This window comes from Mus pahari, chromosome 17 (genome assembly GCF_900095145.1).
Source record: "Mus pahari chromosome 17, PAHARI_EIJ_v1.1, whole genome shotgun sequence".
NCBI lineage: Eukaryota > Metazoa > Chordata > Mammalia > Rodentia > Muridae > Mus > Mus pahari.
The window spans coordinates 3,122,826-3,145,085 of record NC_034606.1 but is presented as its reverse complement, the minus strand read 5'-3'; the positions used below and the strand labels follow the sequence as shown (position 1 = coordinate 3,145,085).

At 44.8% G+C, this 22,260-nt stretch overlaps 3 protein-coding genes and 1 non-coding gene across 7 annotated transcripts in view; 1 reads left to right on the top strand and 3 right to left on the bottom strand.

Moving 5' to 3' along the window:
- Positions 1-738, bottom strand: part of Spag1 (sperm associated antigen 1) — a 55,558-nt gene extending 54,820 nt beyond the window's left edge. Inside the window, exon 1 of the mRNA XM_029547724.1 lies at positions 457-738. The gene's annotated coding sequence lies outside the window, so the exon portion shown is untranslated. The remainder of the gene's footprint in view (positions 1-456) is intronic.
- A 2,280-nt stretch (positions 739-3,018) lies between these two features.
- Positions 3,019-6,291, bottom strand: Polr2k (RNA polymerase II subunit K). Of its 3 annotated transcripts, none has more exons than XM_021217236.2 (4): positions 6,217-6,291; positions 5,245-5,314; positions 4,817-4,909; positions 3,019-3,275 (listed from the first exon to the last, which is right to left on the bottom strand). In XM_021217236.2, the coding sequence occupies exons 2-4, from the start codon at positions 5,303-5,305 to the stop codon at positions 3,253-3,255; spliced, it is 177 nt and encodes a 58-aa protein (XP_021072895.1). In that variant the 5' UTR covers positions 5,306-5,314; positions 6,217-6,291; the 3' UTR covers positions 3,019-3,252. The 3 variants fall into 3 exon arrangements, with proteins under 3 accessions (XP_021072895.1, XP_029404071.1, XP_029404072.1); XM_029548211.1 differs by having other exon boundaries at positions 6,084-6,276; XM_029548212.1 differs by lacking the exon at positions 6,217-6,291 and adding an exon at positions 5,997-6,083.
- Positions 6,292-8,802: 2,511 nt separating this feature from the next.
- Positions 8,803-8,962, bottom strand: LOC115062458. The gene has a single exon (XR_003842416.1). It is a non-coding gene; the product is annotated as a U1 spliceosomal RNA (small nuclear RNA).
- Positions 8,963-13,621: 4,659 nt separating this feature from the next.
- Positions 13,622-22,260, top strand: part of Fbxo43 (F-box protein 43) — a 14,794-nt gene continuing 6,155 nt past the window's right edge. The window contains exons 1-3 of one of the 2 annotated variants that reach the window (XM_021217354.1): positions 13,622-14,039; positions 15,333-16,833; positions 20,837-20,939. In XM_021217354.1, coding sequence (XP_021073013.1) covers positions 15,401-16,833; positions 20,837-20,939 — 1,536 coding nt within the window. In that variant the 5' untranslated portion in view covers positions 13,622-14,039; positions 15,333-15,400. The remainder of the gene's footprint in view (positions 14,040-15,332; positions 16,834-20,836; positions 20,940-22,260) is intronic. The other variant, XM_029531086.1, reaches the window with a different exon arrangement.

Sequence of the window (22,260 nt, the reverse complement as noted above, 5' to 3'; positions counted from 1 at the left end):
TCTACAAAGTGAGTTCCAGGACAGCCAGGGCTATACAGAGAAGAAACCCTGTCTCGAAAAACCAAAAAAAAAAAAAAAAAAAAAAAAAAAAAAAATTCTCAACTTCTAAAAGGGTGGTTTTGATTGCTCTCTGGAGAATTTTTCCATATCTTCTTTTCAGTCTTTCTGTCTAAAAGCTTGGTCTTGGCCGAGTCTGATTTATTTGCCATCACCCTACTCACATTCATTGCCTGTATTTCCTAATCTGTGTATTAGTAGTATCTACTGTGCAAACTGCTGTAGCGTTTCCTGGTAACCCCAGTAACGTGAAAACTCAGCTTCTCCTACCCAGGCGGCCGGCGCCCTCTGCAGCCAGAAACGGAAGTGGCATGCCCCAGCCATGGCAACGGTTTCCAAGCACCGCCAGACCCAGGGAAAGTGTCAAGGACGGGCCTGGGAACTAGTTCTAGGGCCAACCTGCAAGCTTCGGCGCAGGGAGTCGTTCCTCTGGCTTGGGCTGTAGTTCCCGGGGTTGAAGCAGATGGCTGTCCCCAGGAAATCACAGTGCGGCAACTCGGTCCCAACTTCCACCCCCGTGCGAACCACAGCGGTGGAAAGTTCCAATCGCCTTCCCAGACCAGAAAGGACGTTCGTCGACAGTGTGCGTGTGCGGCCGCTTCTCCACGCCCCGAGGGTGCTCACCCAGGTCTCACCCTGTAGCCCGCTGGGGATGCAGACCCGAGACCCGAGCTGGTGCCAAACGCGGCTGGGCGGAGACTAAGCCCTCTGACCGGCGATTGGCTACCCCCGCTGTCCGCCCGCTGATTGGCTTCACAGGCCGCAGCCAATTTCTGCCCTCAAGGAGGGCAGAAACCGCCCCCCACTTTGGGTTTTAGTCTGCTTTACAGCGAGTTAAACGGTGTTTCTTTTTGCTTTGTTTTGATTTTTCGAGACAGGGTTTCTGCGTGTGGCCTTGACTGTCCTGGAACTCCCTCGGTAGACACGCCTGCCTCTGCCTCCCGAGTGCTCGGATTAAAGGTGTGTGCCACCCACCACACACCACTTAAAACGCTGTTATTAGACCGCTGTACTCCTAAGGGAAGTGGTGTCTAGTCCCGTGTAACTGAAATACTTAATTGAAACGTCAGACTCTGTTGCACACTAGGTTTACTTATCTACTATCCTTTGAACAAGAATAAATGAAAGGCACGTTTTCCTCTTTTCATACAGCCATATTTCCTGAGAGGTTGGTGAAGAGCAAGGTACCCCTTAGAGTGCTGGAGACACAAATATGATTGACAGAAGCAATTCAGATGAATAAAACAGTAGAGGTCGTTTTGTGGAGAAACCTCCATTTTAAATACACCTCAGATTTGTTAAAATAGATGAACAAAGCAGCTGGTATGTGCCCAGTTCATAACAGGAATCAGTAAATTCTTTTTAGAAAAGTCTGCAGGAAGTGGCCATTGCTGGTATCAATTCCAATGCTGAAGCCATTACATTTATATACTTATTTAGGGTTTCATGTTGTAGAATGCTAAACTGCATATTTATGGATGAAGACTCAATGGTTAGGATAATCCTTAAGCTGTCTCACTTATGTGGAAACAGCATCATATGCTCCAGGCATCATATACTCCAGGCACCACATCACTCCAGGCATCATACGCTCCAGGCATCACATCACTCCAGGCATCACACACTCCAGGCATCATACACTCCAGGCACCATACACTCCAGGCACCATGCACTCCAGGCATCATACACTCCAGGCACCACATCACTCCAGGCATCATACGCTCTAGGCATCACATCACTCCAGACAGCAAAGCCAGACTCAAGAAAACGCCTGAACTTCTACAGCACTGATTTCCTGCAGAGGAGAAACTAACAATCTGGGAAAGGCTGTCATGCCATGGGCTTGTGATTTTCTTTTCACACTTCATGTTTTCTTCTGGCTATACAATCTATGCTGAATTGAAAAAGGTCAAAATAATCTGAAGACTGTACTTACAGAACTCTTCAACAGCCACAAGTATTTCAAGCTGTGCCTGGTAGTGTAGGCCTGCACTCCTAATTACACAGGAGAGGAAGGAAGGAGGATTGCAGAGTCAAAAAAACTTAGTAAGACACAAAGTAAAGCACCAGAGTAGAGCACTTGGGGAACACTGGCTGCTCTAGTAGTCAATCACTCTGAGCCTCGAACTAGCTGTGTAGCCAGAGACAACTTGAACCCCTTCTATAGCCTCCTGCCTCTACCTCCCAAGCGCTAGGATTTCAGACAGGCTCCCCTACACCCAACTCCCAGAACTATGAGGTCTGAGGGATATGTGCATCTACATAAATGAGGAAACTTTTTCTACCAAAGTGTGGACTGTATGCACACACCCAGAAGGCAGTGTCAGCTGCCCTGGAACTGGAGTTCCAGTCTGTTGGGATAGATCCAACATGGGTATTCAAACAGATCCAGGGACCTTTGAAAATACAGCAAGTGCTCTCAACTGCTGAGTCAGTCCTCTGCCCAGCTCTCTAAGTCTACTCGCTTCTGATTTTTACCCATTACTTTTGACTTTTTACAGTTTTTTCTGTTGTTTTGTTTTATTTTTGTTTGTTTGAGACAGGGTTTCTTTGTGTAGCCCGGGCTGTCCTGGAACTCACTCTGTAGACAAGGCTGGCCTCGAACTCAGAAACCCACCTGCCTCTGCCTCCCAAGTGCTGGGATTAAAGGCATGGGCCACCACTGCCTGGCCTGACTTTTTACAGTTCTACAGACAGCAAGTACTCTGGATAGTTTAGAGTTATTGACAAAGTGCAGTCGTTTCCAAGGGACTTACTTCTTCAGAACTTTTTCAATGTTCTATTTTAGTTACTTTTCTCTGTGGGTGTACTACATGCACATGCCCAAGTCTTGGTGTGTACGTGGGGGTCAGAGGACAGACCCATTTCAGGAGTCCATTCCCCTTCCACTATGTGGATCCCAGGGCCTGAAGCAAGTCATCTGGCTTGATGGCTTTCTAACAAGACATTGAATAGAAGTGGTTTGGGGAAACACTTTTAATCTTCACCGTGTGAGGAATTACAAGAACAATAAATTAAGCCATATACTGAACCAAAATTTCCTTTATACAAAGTATTAAAATACAATTGCATTTCTAAATGAAATCATAGGCATACAGCTGTAGTCATTAAGTAAACTAAGTCAAACGCTATACATTAAAGAGAAACGTCAATGAGGCAAATGTATGAATGAAGATATTTCTGAACTCCCCCATTTCATCGAGCATCAAAAACCACCACTGTTGAATTGAGTTAAGGATTTTAAACAGTACTTAAAATTGTATAAGACTAAGGCTTCCAAGTCACTCCCTGCACCAAGCATGCAATTGGATAGAAAATGAACAAAAGAATGAAGTTCACTATGACCACCAGCGATTACCTAAAAAAATAAAGTATACTACTTCCATTTTCAGTAGCCCACTTTTTTAGATACAAGATAAGTAACATACATTACTAACATAACATATATTAATATAATAATATAAAGAATGTTAAAGGATAATGAGCAAAAATAATTTTTAAAAACTCGCTGAAAAAATTGATGACTTTTAAGAGTTTGTGTTGGTTACCATGAAAAAGTTTGTAGGCCTCACTATTTTCCATTAAGTTAATTTCTTCTTCTACACTTTAGATTGTTCATAAACTAACAACAAACAATGACTACTAGTAAAAACAAAGATTTCCTGAGCACTTGGGAGGCAGAGGCAGGCGGATTTCTGAGTTCAAGGCCAGCCTGGTCTACAAAGTGAGATCCAGGACAGCCAGGGCTATACAGAGAAACCCTGTCTCNAAAAAAAAAAAAAAAAAAAAAAAAAAAAAAAAAGATTTCCTGAGAAGTAAAAACGACTTGTGTATCAACTAGTTTTTAGATTGTTGAGAACCCATAATGAATGGGACATGAAAATGCTAACCATGTTTACAAAAAAAAAAAAAGGAAGAAACGCTGCTGCCAGGCACTGGCAGTACACGCCTTACACGCCTTCCATGCCTTTAATCCTGGCATTTGGAGGTTGGGGGCAGGAAGAGGTAGGCGCATCTCTGAGTTTGAGGCCAGCGTTTTAGGATGGCCAGTGATACCCTCAATAAATGAATAAATTAAAGATGTATTTAGTGGGTTTTAAACTTCTTTATTTAGGTTTATTTTATGCATGAATGCTTTTGTCTGCGTGTATATTTGGGTCCCTTGGGTCAGGGGTCTGTCCATCCAACCACCTGTGTTTGTGAGCAATCACGCTGGCTCTAGAAATAGGCCCTTTGAAAAACCAGGCAATGCTGTTAGCTGTCGATCCACTTCTCCAGCCCCTATTTGGTTCTTTGAGGCCGGGTCTCACTAAGTAGCTCTAGCTGGTCTGGGATACTAAATGTAGACCAGGCTGGCCTCGAACTCACCAAGGGCTACCTGTCTCTGGCCCCGCCCCCCAAGTTTTGGGGAAAATAAATCCTATTAAAATAATTAATCTGGGTATACCTCCTGTGGAGTCCCCACTCTCTCAGCTCTCATTCTTTTTTTTTTTTTTCGGTTTTTTGAGACAGGGTTTCTGTCTGTGTAGCCCTGGCTGGCCTGGAACTCACTCTGTAGACCAGGCTGGCCTCAAACTCAGAAATCCACCTGCCTCTGCCTCCCGAGTGCTGGGATTAAAGGCTTGCGCCACCACGCCCAGCTTCAGCTCTCATTCTTAATAAGTCCACATGCATGCTACCTAAAAAATAAATAATCCAAAAGTTATTACTACTTTTATGGGATCTCAGTCTTCACATTAGAAAGCACACTAAAGGATACGTCTCTTAGTCCTTTTCTTGTACATGATTCTGTATCCACACTCTCTGCATCTGATTGGATCCCTCGACTTTATCTCATTTTCCGTGTGACACTCTGGGAAAGAAAGCACACTTATTCAATTCCTGAAAGAGAAACACTATGGGGAAGCAAATCAAATGATAACTACACATTTCAACAGGAGGAAACCAAGGCACCAAAGCATCCAAGTGCACGCTTATTACTAAAACAGACCAAGGAGAAAGAAGAATTGTAGGCAGTACACTTTTTCCAGATAAAAGGAAGAGACCTCAATAAGGGAGAGGGATTTTAAATTAACAATCGCTAAAGTGCTCCACTTTATAATTTTACTCATGTAAGAGAGGATTTTTGGATGGTGGTGGGTTTTTTTTTTTTTTTTAAGTAAAGCATTATTTAAATGTTAATTTTACCTCCACAAATATATATCATTGGCTGCTGCTTTGGTGGTTGAACATCTTTCTGAGCGTCCATTGTTAGTGCCTGAAATCAGAGCCAAAGACTGAATATCAGGGTCTTCGCACAAAACATGCCTCATTTTTTTCTCAGAAGCAATACAAGGTTCTTATTTTCTGACTGAAGAGAAAAACTCTGTAGAATGTTTGCCTACCATGCAGAGGCCCAAGGATCAATCAATACCCAGTATTACAGACGGGGAAACTTCAAAAAAAGAAAAAAGGAAAAGTCGCAATTCTTTATCTATACTTCCCCCAAACTGTGGTGTGGGCTGGGTCTTAAGGATAAAACACATTTTCAATAATAATAGACACCGGGCTGGTGAGATGGCTCAGTGGGTAAGAGCACCTGATTGCTCTTCCGAAGGTCCGGAGTTCAAATCCCAGCAACCACATGGTGGCTCACAACCATCCGTAACGAGATCTGGCGCCGTCTTCTGGAGTGTCTGAAGACAGCTACAGTGTACTTACATATAATAAATAAATAAATAAATGTTTTAAAAAATAATAATAATAGACACCATGGGGAATGTTTATTACACTCTTCACGGTCCTACAGTGTATTACTCTTTACACACGAGAACAGAGGCTAAGGAGAGGTTTGTTTGCCCAATCTCACTCCTCAAAGGAACTCAGATCTGAGCTAGGAGCAGCTGCTCCATCAAAGCTCGTCTGGAGACTAACTCCACCGGGGATCTTTATTTACGCACTTGGTCCTTTAAGAAGACTTTGTCTTCACTTTGTAGCCTGAGCCAGGCTCGAAGTCAAGGCGCTTGTTGAAGGCGGAATTCTCCTACCTCTGCCTGGCGAGCGCTCCGAAGGCAGGAGAGGGCTACCTCTCCCGGCTGCCCAAAAAGATTTTAAAGCCAAGTGTCTCTCCTGGTTTTGCCACAAATTTACTTCCAAAAGCATCAGCCGCCGACTCCCTACCTCCACGACTGGAAGAAGCGTCTCTTCTCTGAGCACGCAAAAGCTTCTTCCGGTCCTTAGAAACAGAAACACTACCGGCGCTGCCTCGCCAACTTCCGGCGCTGACTTACGACGCAGCCAAGCCCCGCCCCCTCTGCCTCGACGTGCAGGGGGACTGGCGCTCCTGATTTTTGAGGCGGCTTACAGCGTTTTTCTCCTCCCTGGTTCCTGTGGGGGGGTGTTTTGTTTTTATTTGTCCCTCTCTCGGCATTCGAAGGTTTGTGCTTGTGTAATGGCAGATAGAGGAGGAACCCGAGACAGGCGCTGCTGGAGTCTTAACCGACCCGCCGCTTGGGCGAGCACCAGCCGGCTACCCTGCCAATACTTGCCGAGTTAACCCTTCCCACACGGCGGTTTTCAAATTGTTTAATGCCCATGTGGGGTTTTTGTTTGCTTGTTTGTTTATTGTTTTCAATTTCCAGTTTTCTCCTAGTCTCCTGCCACCTCTCTTTTCCACTCTATGTTGGGGAGTGGAAAGATGAGGAAAGGGGAAACCCAGGCTGAGACCGCTTAAACCCGCACAGTTCTCTGTCTGCGCCGCCTCTATGCTGAGATTAATCGCGCTAACCACAACGCCTGACATCTTATTCCCTTTTTGAAGCTAAGGCTTTCTTACGGCAGCCCCATCAATTTCTTCGACTAGTTGGTGGCTTTAGCTTTTCTCTTACTATTCTCCCTCTTGTGTTTGACCAGTTCAGTAGAGAGTACAGGTGTGTGTTCTCACACATCAAAATTTAACTCAGTAAAACACATCTGTTGGGTTCAGGACGTTTACATTCAATTATTTCACACCAGTCGTTTATTTTAAAAATAGGGTGGAGAACCTGAAGGGATTCAAGTAAAAACAGTTGTTAACTATTAAGGAGATGGCTTCTCTCCCAGGACGCACCCTGGTATCTTAGTAAACTACTCTCCATTCTCCACCCACCAAAAGGAGAACTTTGAGCTTTGCCTTTCATTTCTAGTTCAAACCTGTGATATTCACAGATCATCTTGAGAAATTCCAGTCTTCCTAGATGACAATTAAATTTGTTTTTTAGAATTGCTGGCTTAACTCAGTAATACAATGCTTGTTTAGCCTGCATGGGCTCACAGTGATAATTTCTTTCAAAGGGAAATCAGAAGAACAGTACTTTCCAGCTTCTTCCTCTACGTCCAGACTAACAGCATATTTTGACCAGCAGCCATGTTACAAAGTACCCCTTCTCAAGCAGGGAGAGGTAAACAAGTGTGCACCCTAGACACCCGTACAGTGATACTCGGTTAAGCCCATAGGTATTATAAGAGGACTTCATGCTGCAAGGCATCTCAGATATGAAGATTTATTGTGATTTGAGTTATGTGTGAATGCCAGTTGAGACCAGAAGAGATAGTTGGATCCCTAGACTGGAATTACAGACTGTTATAAGCTGCCATACCTAGATGTTGAGAACTGAACTCCGTCCTCTGCAAGAACAGCAAGTGCTCTTAAATGCTGAGCTGCCTCTCCAGCTCTTGCTTTTTTTTTTGTTTTTTTTTTTTTTCTCATAAAGTCTTACTGTGTAGCTTAGGCTAGCCTGGAATTCACAGATCCTCTTGTCTCCCAGTGCTGACAAGTATATACCATTAAGCATAACTTTTTGCTAGATTCTAAATCTGTTCAAGTACCAAATTTTCTATTACAAAACATGTGTGAATCATCACACGTAGATCATAGATGTGCCCTGGGACCCTACAGGATGGTGATGCACCCTGGGACCCTACAGGATGGTGATGCAATGCCTAGCCACAGTAAAGAGCCAGCGCTTCTATAAGAGTTCATACTGATGCTAGTGCCCACCCCTTTTCTACTAGCAGTAACTGGAGGATCACCATGCGACATACCCCTTTATCAAAGATAACATGGAGCTAACTCTGTGAGCATTCACCACATGGCAGAAATCACTCTATCACTCTCCCAGGGAAGGCTGATGCCATCCTGAGGCCTTTAACCCTTTATAAGATGGTTATGATGAAACGGGTTGCCATTTTTTCTTGAATCTCTGGATTTCTTTTATGCTTGATAATTTCTGAATAGCTTGAATGTCAAAGTTATTGAGGAAAATTCATTATGTTTTATTGAATTGCCCCCCCCCAAAGAAAACTAGACCTCATGGGAATCAAGTAAGTTTTAGAATTCTATCCAGGGAGCTTGATTCAAGAAAAGGAAGCAAAGAAGCAAAAGACTGTGGTAGATAAGCAAAAGACAGGGCCAGCAAGATGGATCAGTGGGTAAAGGCGCTGCCTTAAAACTTGCTGTGGATCCAAGAATGGCCTTGTGTTGCTCACCCTTCTGCCTCCTACATCCTACCATGACTGCTTCTGGTATGCTTCCCCACTCACGTTTATGATAATATGTAATAAATGTAATAATATGTAATAAAATGTCTCCTGAAAACTAAATGTCTTTATATTTGAAAGCATGACAGTACAGTAGTTATGTGATTTTTTTTAGCCATACGCAAAATGCTCTTCCCTGTTTACATTGGTGTGGGGAAATAAAATAAGTAAATTACATTATTTATATTTCAAAGGAAAGCGTAAATGCAGCCCACCACCATGAATTGCGCAGTTTAGTTTCCCACATTTGGGGGAATTGCTGGTGTCAGCACATCTGGAATAGAGTGGACAAGGCTCATCGTGGGAAAACGACTCTGCGATTATAGCAACTCCTCTGCCAGGTAAGTATCACCATATTTGTTTGGGTGGGGTGCTCATGTATCCTAAACCGACCTCAAATATGTCTGGCTGAGATCCTCAAGCTTCTGGTCCCTTTGCCCCCACTTCCCAGATGCTGAGATTGCAACAGTGTTGTCACCATGCCAGGCTTATGTTAACCCCAACACTTCATACATGCTAGGCACTCTACCAACAGAGCTCCATCCCCATCTAGACAACACTGAATTTTAGAAGAACACATACAGGGGAAATGCTGCAGAGGGGAGGACTATCATTGCTGACCAAGGTAGGACAAAATGGCTTCAACAAAGACTTATTTGAAGAGACAGGAAGAGTACCATTTATTGTAAGTGGGAGTGTCAAACAAGTGGAGTTCATTGACTTCTTAGGTTATACAGGTACTTCCTTAACTTTACATGAACACCACATTCAAAGACATTCTGTTTACCCTACGGCCCCACCCCCGGCTGTTGACCCTACCAACTTAGCTTGTTGGTCCAAGTTGTTCACTACCACTAGCTATCTTCCAGAGTTACACAGTGACTCTCTGCAGCAGAGTAACACAGTGGCTCTCTCTCTGCTGCACAGTTACACAGTGACTCTCTGCTGCACAGTAACACAGTGGCTCTCTCTCTGCTGCACAGTAACACAGTAGCTCTTATCGCTGCTGCAGAGTAACACAGTGGCTCTCTGCTGGTCTCCATGCCACCACCCTTACTTCTTTCCATCCTATACATCCTTTTCTCTAAGATGCTCTGCAATGTCCATGGGTAAATATCAGCCTTAACATTCATTCATCCACAACTGATCTGTTTCTTCTTAAGAACCTTTTTCACCAGCCCTTTCTGCCAGTGTCCTGGTTTCCAGGTGCATCATCATCATCATCATCATCATCATCATCATATATATATATGAACTCTGAATATATAGCTATGGCTGGCCTGGAACTCACTGTGTAGATCAGGATGGCCTCAAATTCACAAGAGATCTGTGTTTGCCTCTGCCTCCCAAATACCTGGATTAAAGGTGTGTACCACCACTCTTGTATAAAGATTATTTTTAAGTAATAAATCTGCTTTTGATTGATTCAGATAAATTCTATTAAAGGAGGATCAGTAATTATTTCCTTTAGTATCAGAAAAAAACTCAGTATCAGAAAAAACAAGGCATTATGCGTGGCTGGCAATAAAATCCAGTCTTTTTATATTCCATGTCTTTCCTGTAGCTCTGAGCTTGTTGATGCTGTTGCTCATGGCTTTTTCCTTGGAAGTGTTTTTTAACTGATTCCAGAGACCCCACTTGGCCTTGCTTTGGGGTCCAGCATCCCTGTCTGCTCTCTGTTTATCTGTTCTGCAGCCCCTGTCACTTGTTGATGTGGCTCTTAGGTGAACGATATCTCATCCTCTGCAGCCCGGGGACCCAGCAGCTTCATTCCTTCAGCAGTTTGTCATACTCACCCTGAAACGTGCCATCAGTGTCACTCAGATCCCTGAGAGCCCCAGGGGAAAGGAGTAGGGATGATAACATCTGTAATGAGTGATTGACAGCTTTTCTAATGTGCCTAACATTTCCTGTCCTTGCATGTTTAGTTCAGGGTTCCCTGTTGTCTGCCCTTCCATTGCTACGCACCCATCAAAATCCATTTTACCTTATGGTGCTTACAGGTCAGCACTGTATCTCTCCTCTAGTGGGTTAGATGTTCCTTTGTGTCACTGTTGTTACTCCATCACAGTATTGCCCTGTCCTGTACCAGTGTTACCAGTCGGATGGCTGGGATCTTCTTACTCTACCTAGATAGAAACTATAAGCAGCAAAGAGACCAGCTTGTCAAGGGCTGGCCTTTGCCCCTTTGCTTTCTCAGCAGATTTGAGCAAGAGCTGCCGACCAGGAAGAGCAGCAAGTGGCGACATCTAGTGTTAGTTCTTCTACAGGCCTTGCATAGCCTCACCCTTGGCTCTATGGCCATCAATGAGCTCCACAAATACTCGACTTGGTTGTAGGATGTGGAAGCCTGGACTCCTTAGCCCCCAACAGATGGGCTACGATTCTCAGGATCCAGGTATCTGAGATCCTTGCCCTAAAATCCTGTCAGCTCTCTAGAACTCTTCAGCCACCAGGGCCTGCAGAGCCTTACTGTATCCTTCCAGCCTCTCCTCACCCTCTCTACCTCCCACTCATATTGCCCTGCCCCTGCTGTGCTCTGGAAATCTTCAGCTGACCCTTCTCTAGCTGCCAAGTTGCCAGCCACCTTGCCATGCTGCTTAGCTGCTTGGCCATCTCTGCTGCTTCTTGCTGCATATCAATTTCCTCCTATCAGCTGCATTCCTCAAAGCGGGCAAGGGATGAGTGGAATGGCTCAGTAGGTACAGGTGCTTGTCACCAGGCCCAAGAAGCCAACCTTAGTCCCTGCAACCCACACAATCAAAAGAGAACAGACACTGTTGGGTTTTACTATGACTGTCCTATGCTCTTGAGAGCACACACACACAAATCTAAAAAAGTATAAATAAATGAATAAAAGTTAGAAGCAGGCAAAGGGACTTTTATTGGGCTTTTACCCATTACAAGTGCAGGAGGGCATCGTAGCAGAGTGTTTCCTAGGCAACTCACCAAATAAAATCAAACACCCTGCTCATATAGCCAGAGGAGGGGTATGTAATGCCAACACAGTATTATGCTTTTAGACCCAGTCAAAGGAGTCTCTGTTAGGTCACTGGGGGGAGCGCTACTCCCCTGGCTTAAATGTTTGAGGGTCAATGAGAGTTCACTAAGGCTTGGGATAGCAAAAAGTGCAGGAAAAAAAAAACCCTAGAAATGGTACTGGATGAGGTGGTTGTGTAGATGCTGGTGAAGACATGGATGTGACAGCTTATTGGGGCGGCAAGGAAGAGTGCAGTAGCTTCTAACTAGGGAGTCAAACCACCTCCTTAGGAATCTTTATCTACAGAAAAATGAACACGAGGAGTACTCACTATCAGAGATTACACAAACACAGTGGTTTTAAACATTTTAAAATGTGTACCTTTGTGAGTATATGCCATGTGTGTGCAGGTGCCTGCAGAGGTCAGAAAAGGGTGTCAGATCCCCAAGTTGCAGTTACTGGCAGTTGTAAGCGTGTGGTAAGGGTTCTGGGAACCAAACTCAGGTCCTTTGGAAGAGTAGCAAGTGCCCTCATCAGCTGAGCTGTCAAGTTCTACCTGGCTTTAATGGTGAGCACCTGCCCGTGCCCTAGGGAGCAAGGGCTCTCTCACCTGTTTACAGACAAGCCTCATTAAGAAACTGTGCCCTGTTCATCTTTGCATGAATAGCATGTGGCTGGAGCTTACTATTCGAGTTTGGGTAGTTTAAGCCCATTTGTCAAACGCCTAAGGAGCATCCTCAGAGAAGAGGGTAGTGGTTGTTACTGGCTTAAAGGTGGCAGCTGAGGTTCTGATTGAGAACTGGGTCAACCTGGAGAAGATAAACTATGAACACTGCCTAGGTGGAATGTCTTGTTGCAGAGGTCCCAGGAAGAAGAGCCCCTGCTCAGAGAAGACCAGCTAGACAGGCGATGGGGGTCAGGCTGTGCATTCGAGGAACACTGAATGAAAACAAAGACTTTAAATGCATTTGGTATGGTAGGTTCTTGGATGTTTCTGATCCCTAAAAAGGAATGTCTGAAAACAATAAACACAGTCCCTCATTTATTCATAACTTTTGTTTAGTTGGGCTGTTTGTTTGTTTGTTTGTTTTTTCAAGTCAGTGGCTATGTAGCTTAGGCCGGCCTGAAACCTGGCATGTAGACATGGCTGGTCTCCGTGGAGACCCTCTGCCTCCTGACTGCAGACATTACAGAGCTGTGACTCACAACTTTTTTTTTTGTCTATTCACAAAATTTATATATTTGTTCACTGTAGAAACAAGGGAGAAATCATAAACTATTTTTTTTTAAAAAATATTAACCAGGTGTGGTGGCACACGCCAGAACTTGGAAGGTAGAATGAGGAGGATCAGGAGTTCAAGTCCAGCCTGGACTTCATGTGACACAGTCTTAAACACAAAAACAATTGGGGGTGGGGGTGGGGCGTGTGCTTTGTCCTTGTGTGTGTGTATGTGTGTGTGTGTGAGAAACAGTCTTGCTGGGTTTATTAGGGCACACCTGTAATCCCAGCCCTTGGAAGATGAAAGCAGGAAGTTCAGGAGTTCCAGGACAGTCTTGGCTACCTAACAAGTTCAAATGGACTCCCTGGGACCACTGTCACTCTCTTACCCCCAAATCAAATAGTAAGGAAGTCAACCTCTCCGTTCTTATGCTGTAAGTATTTACGCCTTTACTATCCAAAGCTGTTGATAGGATGCTTTGGCTTTGAACATCGGGAGAAACACTTGCAGGGATGATGCTTGGCACTGCAGGTTTTTTAACCGACGCGTTCCCCCAGCCTGGGAGCACGCAGTGATGCAGGGACCGTCAGGGAGCTGGAGCAGGGCGGAGCTGCGAAGGGATGAGGGCGGGGAGGCGGGGCGAGCGCTCAGACGGAGGGTGGAGAGGGTGGTGCCCATGGGCGAGGGGGAGGGTGGCAGGGGCGGGCTCCGCCGAGGCTCCCGGCTCAGGTTGGCGGCGCGGCCCAGGTGCGCCCGCCCGCAGCCCTCCGCCCTCCTCCCAGGGGCGGCTCCCGCCCGCACGCCCGCCCGCACGTCCGGGTGACGACCGTTAGTCCCGCCCGCAGCAGACGGCGGGGCAGCTCCGGGGCCAGCTCCCGGTCTCTAGTCGGGAGATTCCCCCAGGTCCAAGCCTGGCTGGAGAGAGGCCGGAGAGTGCGGCTGCTGCGGGGCGGAGAGATTCCGAGCGACTCGACCTTCCCAGCACGCCGCCGCTGCCTCTCCAGAAGCCGCCCGGGCGCTGCTCGGGGCTCCGTTAATTGTTGAGGTTTTTCTCTTAAGTGGTGGTACCTCGGCATGAACTTTAAAGGCAAAGATGACAGACTTTGTTGTTTGGAAGCCTACCTTACTTTGACATGTCTTAAGAACTCAAGGTTGACTGGTGGTAAGATATTCCACTTTAATGAGGGCATCGGTTTAACGAAGCAGTTCTTTGACTTGTATTGGGCGTAAGTTTTTTTTTTTTTTTTTTTTTTTTCCGTAAGTCTTTGTAGATAGGAGTTCTGAATAATTTATCAGAACAGGACTTTTTTTTTTTCCATCAAAAAGTTTGATTCATCAGCCTGTGGTTACGTGAATAATTTTCAAAGTTTGAAGCAGACATTTTGGTGTGTAGGCAAGAGGAGGATGAAGGCAGCGACAGAGCCTGTGGTTTTCCCAAGGAGGGAGCGTGTATCTGGGCTCCTACTTTATTCCCAACGGTTTTTAGCTTCCATTTCCCAAATCCTATGCTGGTGAGGCACCTAGTGGTGAAATGGCAGAACAGGTCACTTTTAGAAGGCCACATGGAATAAAATACAATACAAATACAGTAAAAGCACATGCTCCCAACTTTCGCAAATTGATTGAATTAATATTTTTTTCAGGAGAAGTGATTTATGAGAGGAAACATTGTAACTTAGTATTTGGAGCAATTTGTAGAAAGCAGAGATTAATCATCTTGTCCTCCGAGGCATGTGTAGAAGTTAGTAATAATCACAGGGGATCAGAAGTCAAAACTGCCTAAAAGCTGAAGAGGTTTAAAAATACTTTGCTTTATAGCAGTGAGCCTCGGATCTTGTGTTTTTCGTAGCAGGTTATTTTGTAATATTTAAATTACATATTTAATTTACATACCATACATGTCTAAGTCCATGTGGCTGAAGGAGAGAAGTGACTCCCACGGTGTGCTATGGCATGTTTGCATGTGTGTCACCCACAAATAAATGTTAAAAAGAAAAAACATAGATTTATTTTTAATTGCGTATGTCTGTGTATGTGCATGAGTACAGTGCCCATAGAGACATACATAGAGACATGAGGATGCCCATAAAAGAAGGCAGGTGGAGCCTGCAGTCGCTGGGACCTGAGCCTGGGTATCTGTTCAGAGCAGTGCAAAAGCTCTTAACCTCTGAGCCACAGCTCCAGCCTCACCTAGCGAGCTTTGAAGGGAAATAACTGAACACAGAGACATTAGAATGTTGCAACCGAATGCACACTTGCTAATTAAAATCATACAGTAACAAAATAATCTGAATAGGGCTGTTATGTTTTTGTTAAGAATAGTTCAAGTAAATATTTGTGCATAGTGCTTTGCCTATGGTTGACAAGTAATCAGAATATAATACAGCTTATAGCAAGGTGGTGTTTTAAGTAGGAAATATAGGACAGTTTATTATGAAAATTTGTTTTTAAGTAACTTGAAAAAATCATATAATTTCCTATTATCTATATTTAACACAAATTATATATTTTGTTATAAGTTTCTTGGCTACACATCACAAAGGAAGAATAAACTTGTGTCTACTTTGTAAAAACAGAGAGCTTGAAGATGTCCCAAAGGCACTCAGCCAGCCACAGAGCAGGAAGCAATATGGACTCCTCTGCTGTCACTGTCAAGGGTTTCAGCCTCATAGACTTTTGTCCCACATCCTCCTTTAACTATAGCGGCCATCACGAGCTGTCAGAATCTTGCAGCCTTAATAAGAAAGAAAAAGAGCCTATGCTAACCTATGAGCATCCTGAAACTCCAAGTTTAGGTTCCCTCAATCCTGCAGTATCTCCCAGTCAAATAAAGAAGTCTGTGTCCCTAAGGAAGGAAAAGGATAAAAGCCCAGAACTTTGTGAGACTCCTAAACTCAGAAGGAAAAAATGCACATTACGCAGGCAGCTAGACTTATCTTTCACTCTTCTGAAGGGGGATTCTGATTCACAAAGCAGATCTCTGGAAAGTAGCATAAGCCAAGGTCTTAGCCTAGAAAAACATTTGCCAGGTAGCACTTCAGGTTTCCCAAAGGAAGACAACTTTAGCCCACTAGTTACCAGCACAATAAAAACAGATGATGTGGTTTCCAGCAGTCAGAACTCAAGGTTACATTTTTCTCAGCACAAGACTTCCACCATTGATGATTCCAAAGACAACTGCGGCTTATTTGAAGTGGAATGTCTGTCTCCAATTGAAGGCAATGATTTTAAGGATTCTATTACACACTTTAGTGACAGCAGTTTAAGTGTCAGTGATGAGAATACATGTCCTGAACTTCCGGGCTCCTGTGGTAGCCAAACAAACTATGGAGCAGATGTGACCACATCTGTAACTCCAGTAAGTAGTCTCATAGCAAAAATCAAATTTAATGGAAGCCAAACCCTTGATTCTTCAGCAGAGGTGAGAGACAGTCTTTCAACACCTGAAGACAGTGGCTTTTGCTCACTTAGCTGGGACAAATCAGAAGATTTCCTCTCTGACCAAGAGGGCTCTTTTCAAGAACTGCTTCAAAAACATAGGGTGACTCCTAAAGTTGGGGACCTGGTAAAAAAGCCAAAGCATTTTGGGAGGTTTAGAAGACTGTCCACTCTTCAGGAGCAAGGCTCCCAGTCAGAAGATGAAACGCAGACGGCCCATCCCAACTCTGAACCGAGAGTGGGCACTGCTTTGGGTGTCTTGGAGAGGCAACAAGGCTCTGAGGAGAGGAGTGGGGATTTGGCTCTAAGCTTTAAGGACTTATCACATACTCCAGCCCTGCAGTTAGTGCACGAGCTCTTTATGAGAAGCAAAAGGAAACGATCCCAGCAGGAAGATGACCAGGAATTCTTCGAGGACAGGGAAGAGGGGAAAATTGCCAGACTGCAGCGTGTTCTCGCAGGACTGATTGGCAAGAAGATGGGCATAGAACAGCTGGATATCCTGACAGAGTTACAATATAGAAACTTGAAGCATATCCTAGCTATGGTTTTAGAGTCCTTGACTTCGGAGAGTTTATACAGGTAAGGAATAAAAGTGACTCATGAAAGAAAACTTTTATCATTTTTTAAATTGGTGTTTTGTTGTGTTTCTGTCTTCGGTTGTCTTACACTCTATCAGATGAAGCTTGAATGACCTCCCTAGTAGCCCGGTGACCCCTGATGGGAAAGGCTAGGCCTGTAATCTCTGATGGGATAGGCTAGGCCTGTGATCCCTGATTGGACAACTTATGATCTCAGGTACTAGAGACGCTGAGGGAGAAGGATTGCTCAGATTCAAGTTAGAAGAAGAAAAAAAATCAAAATGCCAGACTTTATTTCAAAATTGCTTGTTGTTGTTGTTGTTGGTCATGGTGGTTTTGTGTGTATGCATGTGTTTGTGTGGTTTTTTAAATTGCCTTACTTTCTGAGACAAGGCCAGGAGGCCTCCCATCTCCACTTCCCCACACTGCGGTTACACTGGGATTACGTGTGAGTGCTGAGCCTTTTATGTGGATAATCAATCAAAACTCAGGTCTTCCTCCTTCCTAGTCCCCACCACCACGTGTGTGTGTGGAGGGGAGGTGGACAGACAGACATACAGGCAGACACAGGCTCTTACATAGCCCTAGTCCCCACTACCACGTGTGTGTGTGGAGGGGAGGTGGACAGACAGACATACAGGCAGACACAGGCTCTTACATAGCCCTAGTCCCTACTACCACGTGTGTGTGTGTGGAGGGGAGGTGGACAGACAGACATACAGGCAGACACAGGCTCTTACATAGCCCTAGTCCCCACTACCGTGTGTGTGTGTGTGTGTGTGTGTGTGTGTGTGTGTGTGTGTGTGGAGGGGAGGTGGACAGACAGACATACAGGCAGACACAGGCTCTTACATAGCCCTAGTCCCCACTACCGTGTGTGTGTGTGTGGAGGGGAGGTGGACAGACAGACATACAGGCAGACACAGGCTCTTACATAGCCCGGGCTAGTCTTGTACTCACCATACGGTTGAGGATGACCTTGAACTGATTTTCCATCTTTCAGGTTCTAGGATTTCAAGGTGTGTGCTACCAAGCCCAATTTATTCCACTTTCTAAATGTTTTATTTAAAAGGTCCACATCCCATTGCCAGATGCAAATTGTTTTAAGGTCATGATACTTGTTCAGAAACAAGAGCAACAATTATAGTAACTGAGAAACTATCACAAATAATGGATATTATTATTTAGTCCAAATTCAAGACACTCAGAAAAATAGTAGCTTTCATTTAAGAATTGGTTTTCAGGGGCTATGTGTATATATGCCTTGTTTCATCTTGGTTGTTACAATAGAGAAAGATAATTGTTTTTAGGGATTAGAAACTGAAGAACGTGTGTCCACAGATATGTGTAGAGTCCATGCTACTGCCAGATTACAGAGAGAAGCAGAGGTTTGGGAATGGAGATTGCAGATCCGGATGACAAAGACTACATAAACCAGGCTGCATGCAGGCATGTGGGAGGGCTTCAGGGTTACCACAATGCAGGACCCTAAAATTGTTGTGCCTGGAAGAACAGAAGCCATATGGGACAGGTGGTTGCTAGAGGAGGCCATGCAACAGTCAGTGACCCTTTTTAAAAAATATAACTATAGCACATGTGTGCATGCATGTGTGGCGCACGTGGAAGTCAGAGGACAACTTGGAATTATAGCATATATGTGCATGCATGCATGTGTGGCACATGTAGAGGGTAGAGGACAACGTGCACACGTCAGGTCTCTCCTACCAGGGCTGAGTCTTCCTGTTTGGGGCAAGTTTCTTATCTTGGTGGGCTTGCTTGCTACCTGTGACCCTCTGTTGATCGGGAGGGTGTCAGGGGGGGGGGTTGTCCTTGCTGTTTTATGGCCACTGCTGCCAAAGCCTGTCTTCACCCCACATGGTCTAGGCTAGTGCAGGAAGTTGTAGCACTTGCAGACGGAGGGCTTCTGAGGCATCCGTGTCTGTGTAATTTGCACACAGAGAAACATCCCTAGATAAACTAAGTCACCTCCCCGCAGTCCAGGGCTAGCTGGAGGTCTGTCCCGCTGGGCTCCCTGACCTTTCACCCAGTAGCTTCATACGAACTCTGAGGGTTCTGCCACTTTCCAGAGTACACTTGGGGTGCACACGTATGTGTGACCGCGTTTGCTGTTCAAAGATATTCAAACAAAAAACAAAAACAAACAACCCATGGCCGAATACAGGAATGTTGGGTGGAGCGGGCCTTCACTACTTTGTGGGTTCTTCTTTTTCCCCACCCCTTCCCCCTATCACCAGATAGGAGAGAAAGGAGGATAGAGGTGGAAGAGAGAGACAGAGACAGAGACAGAGAGATTCTTGAATCTAATTTCTTGTTTGTTCCTGGAGTATGATTACCAACAAACCACAACCAAACGTCGGTCCTACCTATCATGGCTCTAACATGTATATACCCTCTGAAAAATTCCCAGAATTCCCAACATCATACAATCACAGAAACTATCTGCAGCTGGCAAAAATCACACCTCTGCTAGAGCATGGGAAGAATCAGCGAGTTGCTGTGGAAAGCCTGAAGCAGCCCCATATCCCTACATCTGGGATTAAAATGAAAACGTTCTTATATTATTTCTGTGTTTTTAAACAAACTAAAGTTGAAAAATTCTCACTACATTATAGAGTATTTCAGTACCAGAGAGTCAGAATGTTCACGGACAATTTGGAGTGGTTGCTTATGTGAGCCATTGGTACTGGTCATACTTCAATGATTTCTGCCAGACTTATGGAGGGTGTGTGTGTGATATGACATATGGAGGTCAAAGTACAACTTTGTGAAGCCAGTTCTCTACTTCCACCTTGAATGTGTGATCCAGCTCAGGTTTTCAGGCTGGTATGACACTTGAGTTTATCTACTGAGCCAACTCTCTGGCTTGCCTTCCCTTTTAATGGGTGACTTCTGCCTACCTCTTGTGTGATGTAAAGGACATAGACTGACTTCAAGAGGTGGTGGCACCTGCACTGGCCATGCTGACATAAAGCAGTGAGTACCTTCTTTGTTCGATCCTGTGATTTACTGGTTTGCTAAGTTAAAACAATGAAGACCAGATTATCAGTTTAGTCTCATTAAGTAGTTGAAGCTGTTGAGAAATTGGGAGTCTTGCGCTGCAGTTGTTCTCTAGCCACCTCTCTGCTATGGGCTTTGTGAATACAACAGGGATCCTGTTGTCAGGAGGATTTCCCTTAGGATTGGGACTAGAACCCCATTTCATTAAATAGCGTGCTGTGCACAGCTGTGCCTATGATTTGGCGCTCAGTGATCTCAGTGAATGGTTATCCCTAGGTTTATTTGGCCAAAAGTGGCAGATTTGCTACATAAAAGAATAGGAGAAATCGACTACTCACACTAAAGATGATAATCATTTGGTGCATATTGTGTTCCAGATTTATAACAGAACATCCCATGAACTAGTGGTTCATGGTTGCTTTATTATTTTTTGCTGTTGTTGCAGTTTTTGTGACAGGATCTCAACGTAGCCCCAGATGGGCGTGAAGTCATGGCAGCCTTTCTGCCCCACCTTCCCAAGTGCTCAGGTTATAAACACTACCCATGGCTCATGGTGGCCTTAAGTGAACACTTACAGGGTTGCCCACATGGCTCGCTTGCCACCAGTCCTGCCAAGCTCACTCCCAGGTCCTACGTGGTGGAGAAGAGAAGCAAATGTCCTAAGTTGCCCTCTGCCCTCCACTTAGAACCATAGCATGCGAGTGGCTTCCTCTCCCAACAACCAGCAGAGAAATACCTTTTACTTGATGAGTACACATGAAATAGTGACCTAACAAGATGATGCCCTATGTACTTAGTTTTCTAATAGGACTCTTTCATGTGGTGAGTTAGTATGAAACAATGAGCTGGTTAACTCATACTATTATGTAATTTAAAGCTTAAGTTTACTGTCCAAATCTTTAAGATCATTTTTATTATTGGTTCCTTATAAGAAAATTTTAACCTTTTGAAGAACATACAATAACAGACTGACCTGTTTGTTGTAGTGCTTGGAACGTCAGCAGAAACTGGCGTGAAATTGTGGCTCAGGATAAAAAGGCAAACAGGAGGAGGAAACTTTATGTCACACAGCTGAAAGCGCGTGCTCAGGTAACGTGGGCAGTGCTGCTTAGAGGGGGTTGGTACGGAGTGGCTCCATATCACTGAGCACCAAATGCGGGGCTTTGTCTTTTAATAGTTTCCATTTAGCAAACATTCCCTTGTAAGTGCTGCTTTTTCTAAGCTATCCCCATGTAGTCCATAGTGTTTAGCAGATGGCCAATCTGCATGGTGGCTTGTTGACACATCTGAATACCAACGACTTGCTAGACATTTCTGTCATTGCTGCTTGGATCATGTGCTGGGCAGGTGACGACAACATAGGTGCACTAAGAGACTCGCACATTCCACTTGACATTTAAAAAGACGGTTGAGCAAATACTTGGGAACCAAAAGAAGACCCCCCCCCCCCGCTGAGTCCGGAACAAGGTCAGCTAGGCAGGGAAACAGTGGCTGCTGAGGCCTGCAGGGGGGGCTCGGGGAAGATTGAGGAGTCATAACTTGTCCTTTGACCTGATAGGCGAGTCTTACAGAAACTTAAAGTTTTTCACAAACATGAAGCATTGTGTAAAATGGAAAAATGGCAGCAGCTATATTTGGTGACAGATTCAACTTTAGACCTTTCGTGGGCATCAATACAACTAAGTGTTTGCTGCATTCCTGTGTGTGTGTGTGTGTGTGTGTGTGTGTGTGTGTGTAAGTGTGCATGTTCTCCTTGCCACAGCACACATATGGACATCAAATCACAGGAGTTGGTTCTTTCCTGTCCACTTGTGGGTCCTGGGAAGGTCAGAAGACGAGAGTTCAGACTCAGGTCAGGTCACCAGGCTTGCTGGTAAGCACCTTACCTCACTGAGCCGTCTTACTGGGCCCCATAGAGAGTTTTTAAGAGGGTTGCCCTATTATATATGATGGACGAACTTTATAACTAGGTTGAAACAACTGAGTGTTGGTGGCATGCACTTGAGGCAGAGGCAGGAGGATGTCCGTGGTAATAATCAGTTTGTTCTACACAGTGAGTCCCAGGTCAGCCAAGACTACACAGTGAGACCTGTCTCAAACAAAGCAAAACAAAAAATTCAAAACAGTACCTATTAATATTTAAATTGTAAACTTTATTACTCTATTTTCTGCTTAACTTCTCTAAGCAAGAATCCAGGTTGTGTTGGCAACCCACCTGGTAAGTCCAGATAAAATGTTTGATCCGCATATCCTTACCATCATTTATAAAAAAGAAAACTAGCTGACTGGTGACAGCACATGACTTTAATCCCAGCACTCAGGCAGAGGCAGAGGCAGAGGCAGAGGCAGAGGCAGAGGCAGAGGCAGAGGCAGAGGCAGAGGCAGAGGCAGAGGCAGAGGCAGAGGCAGA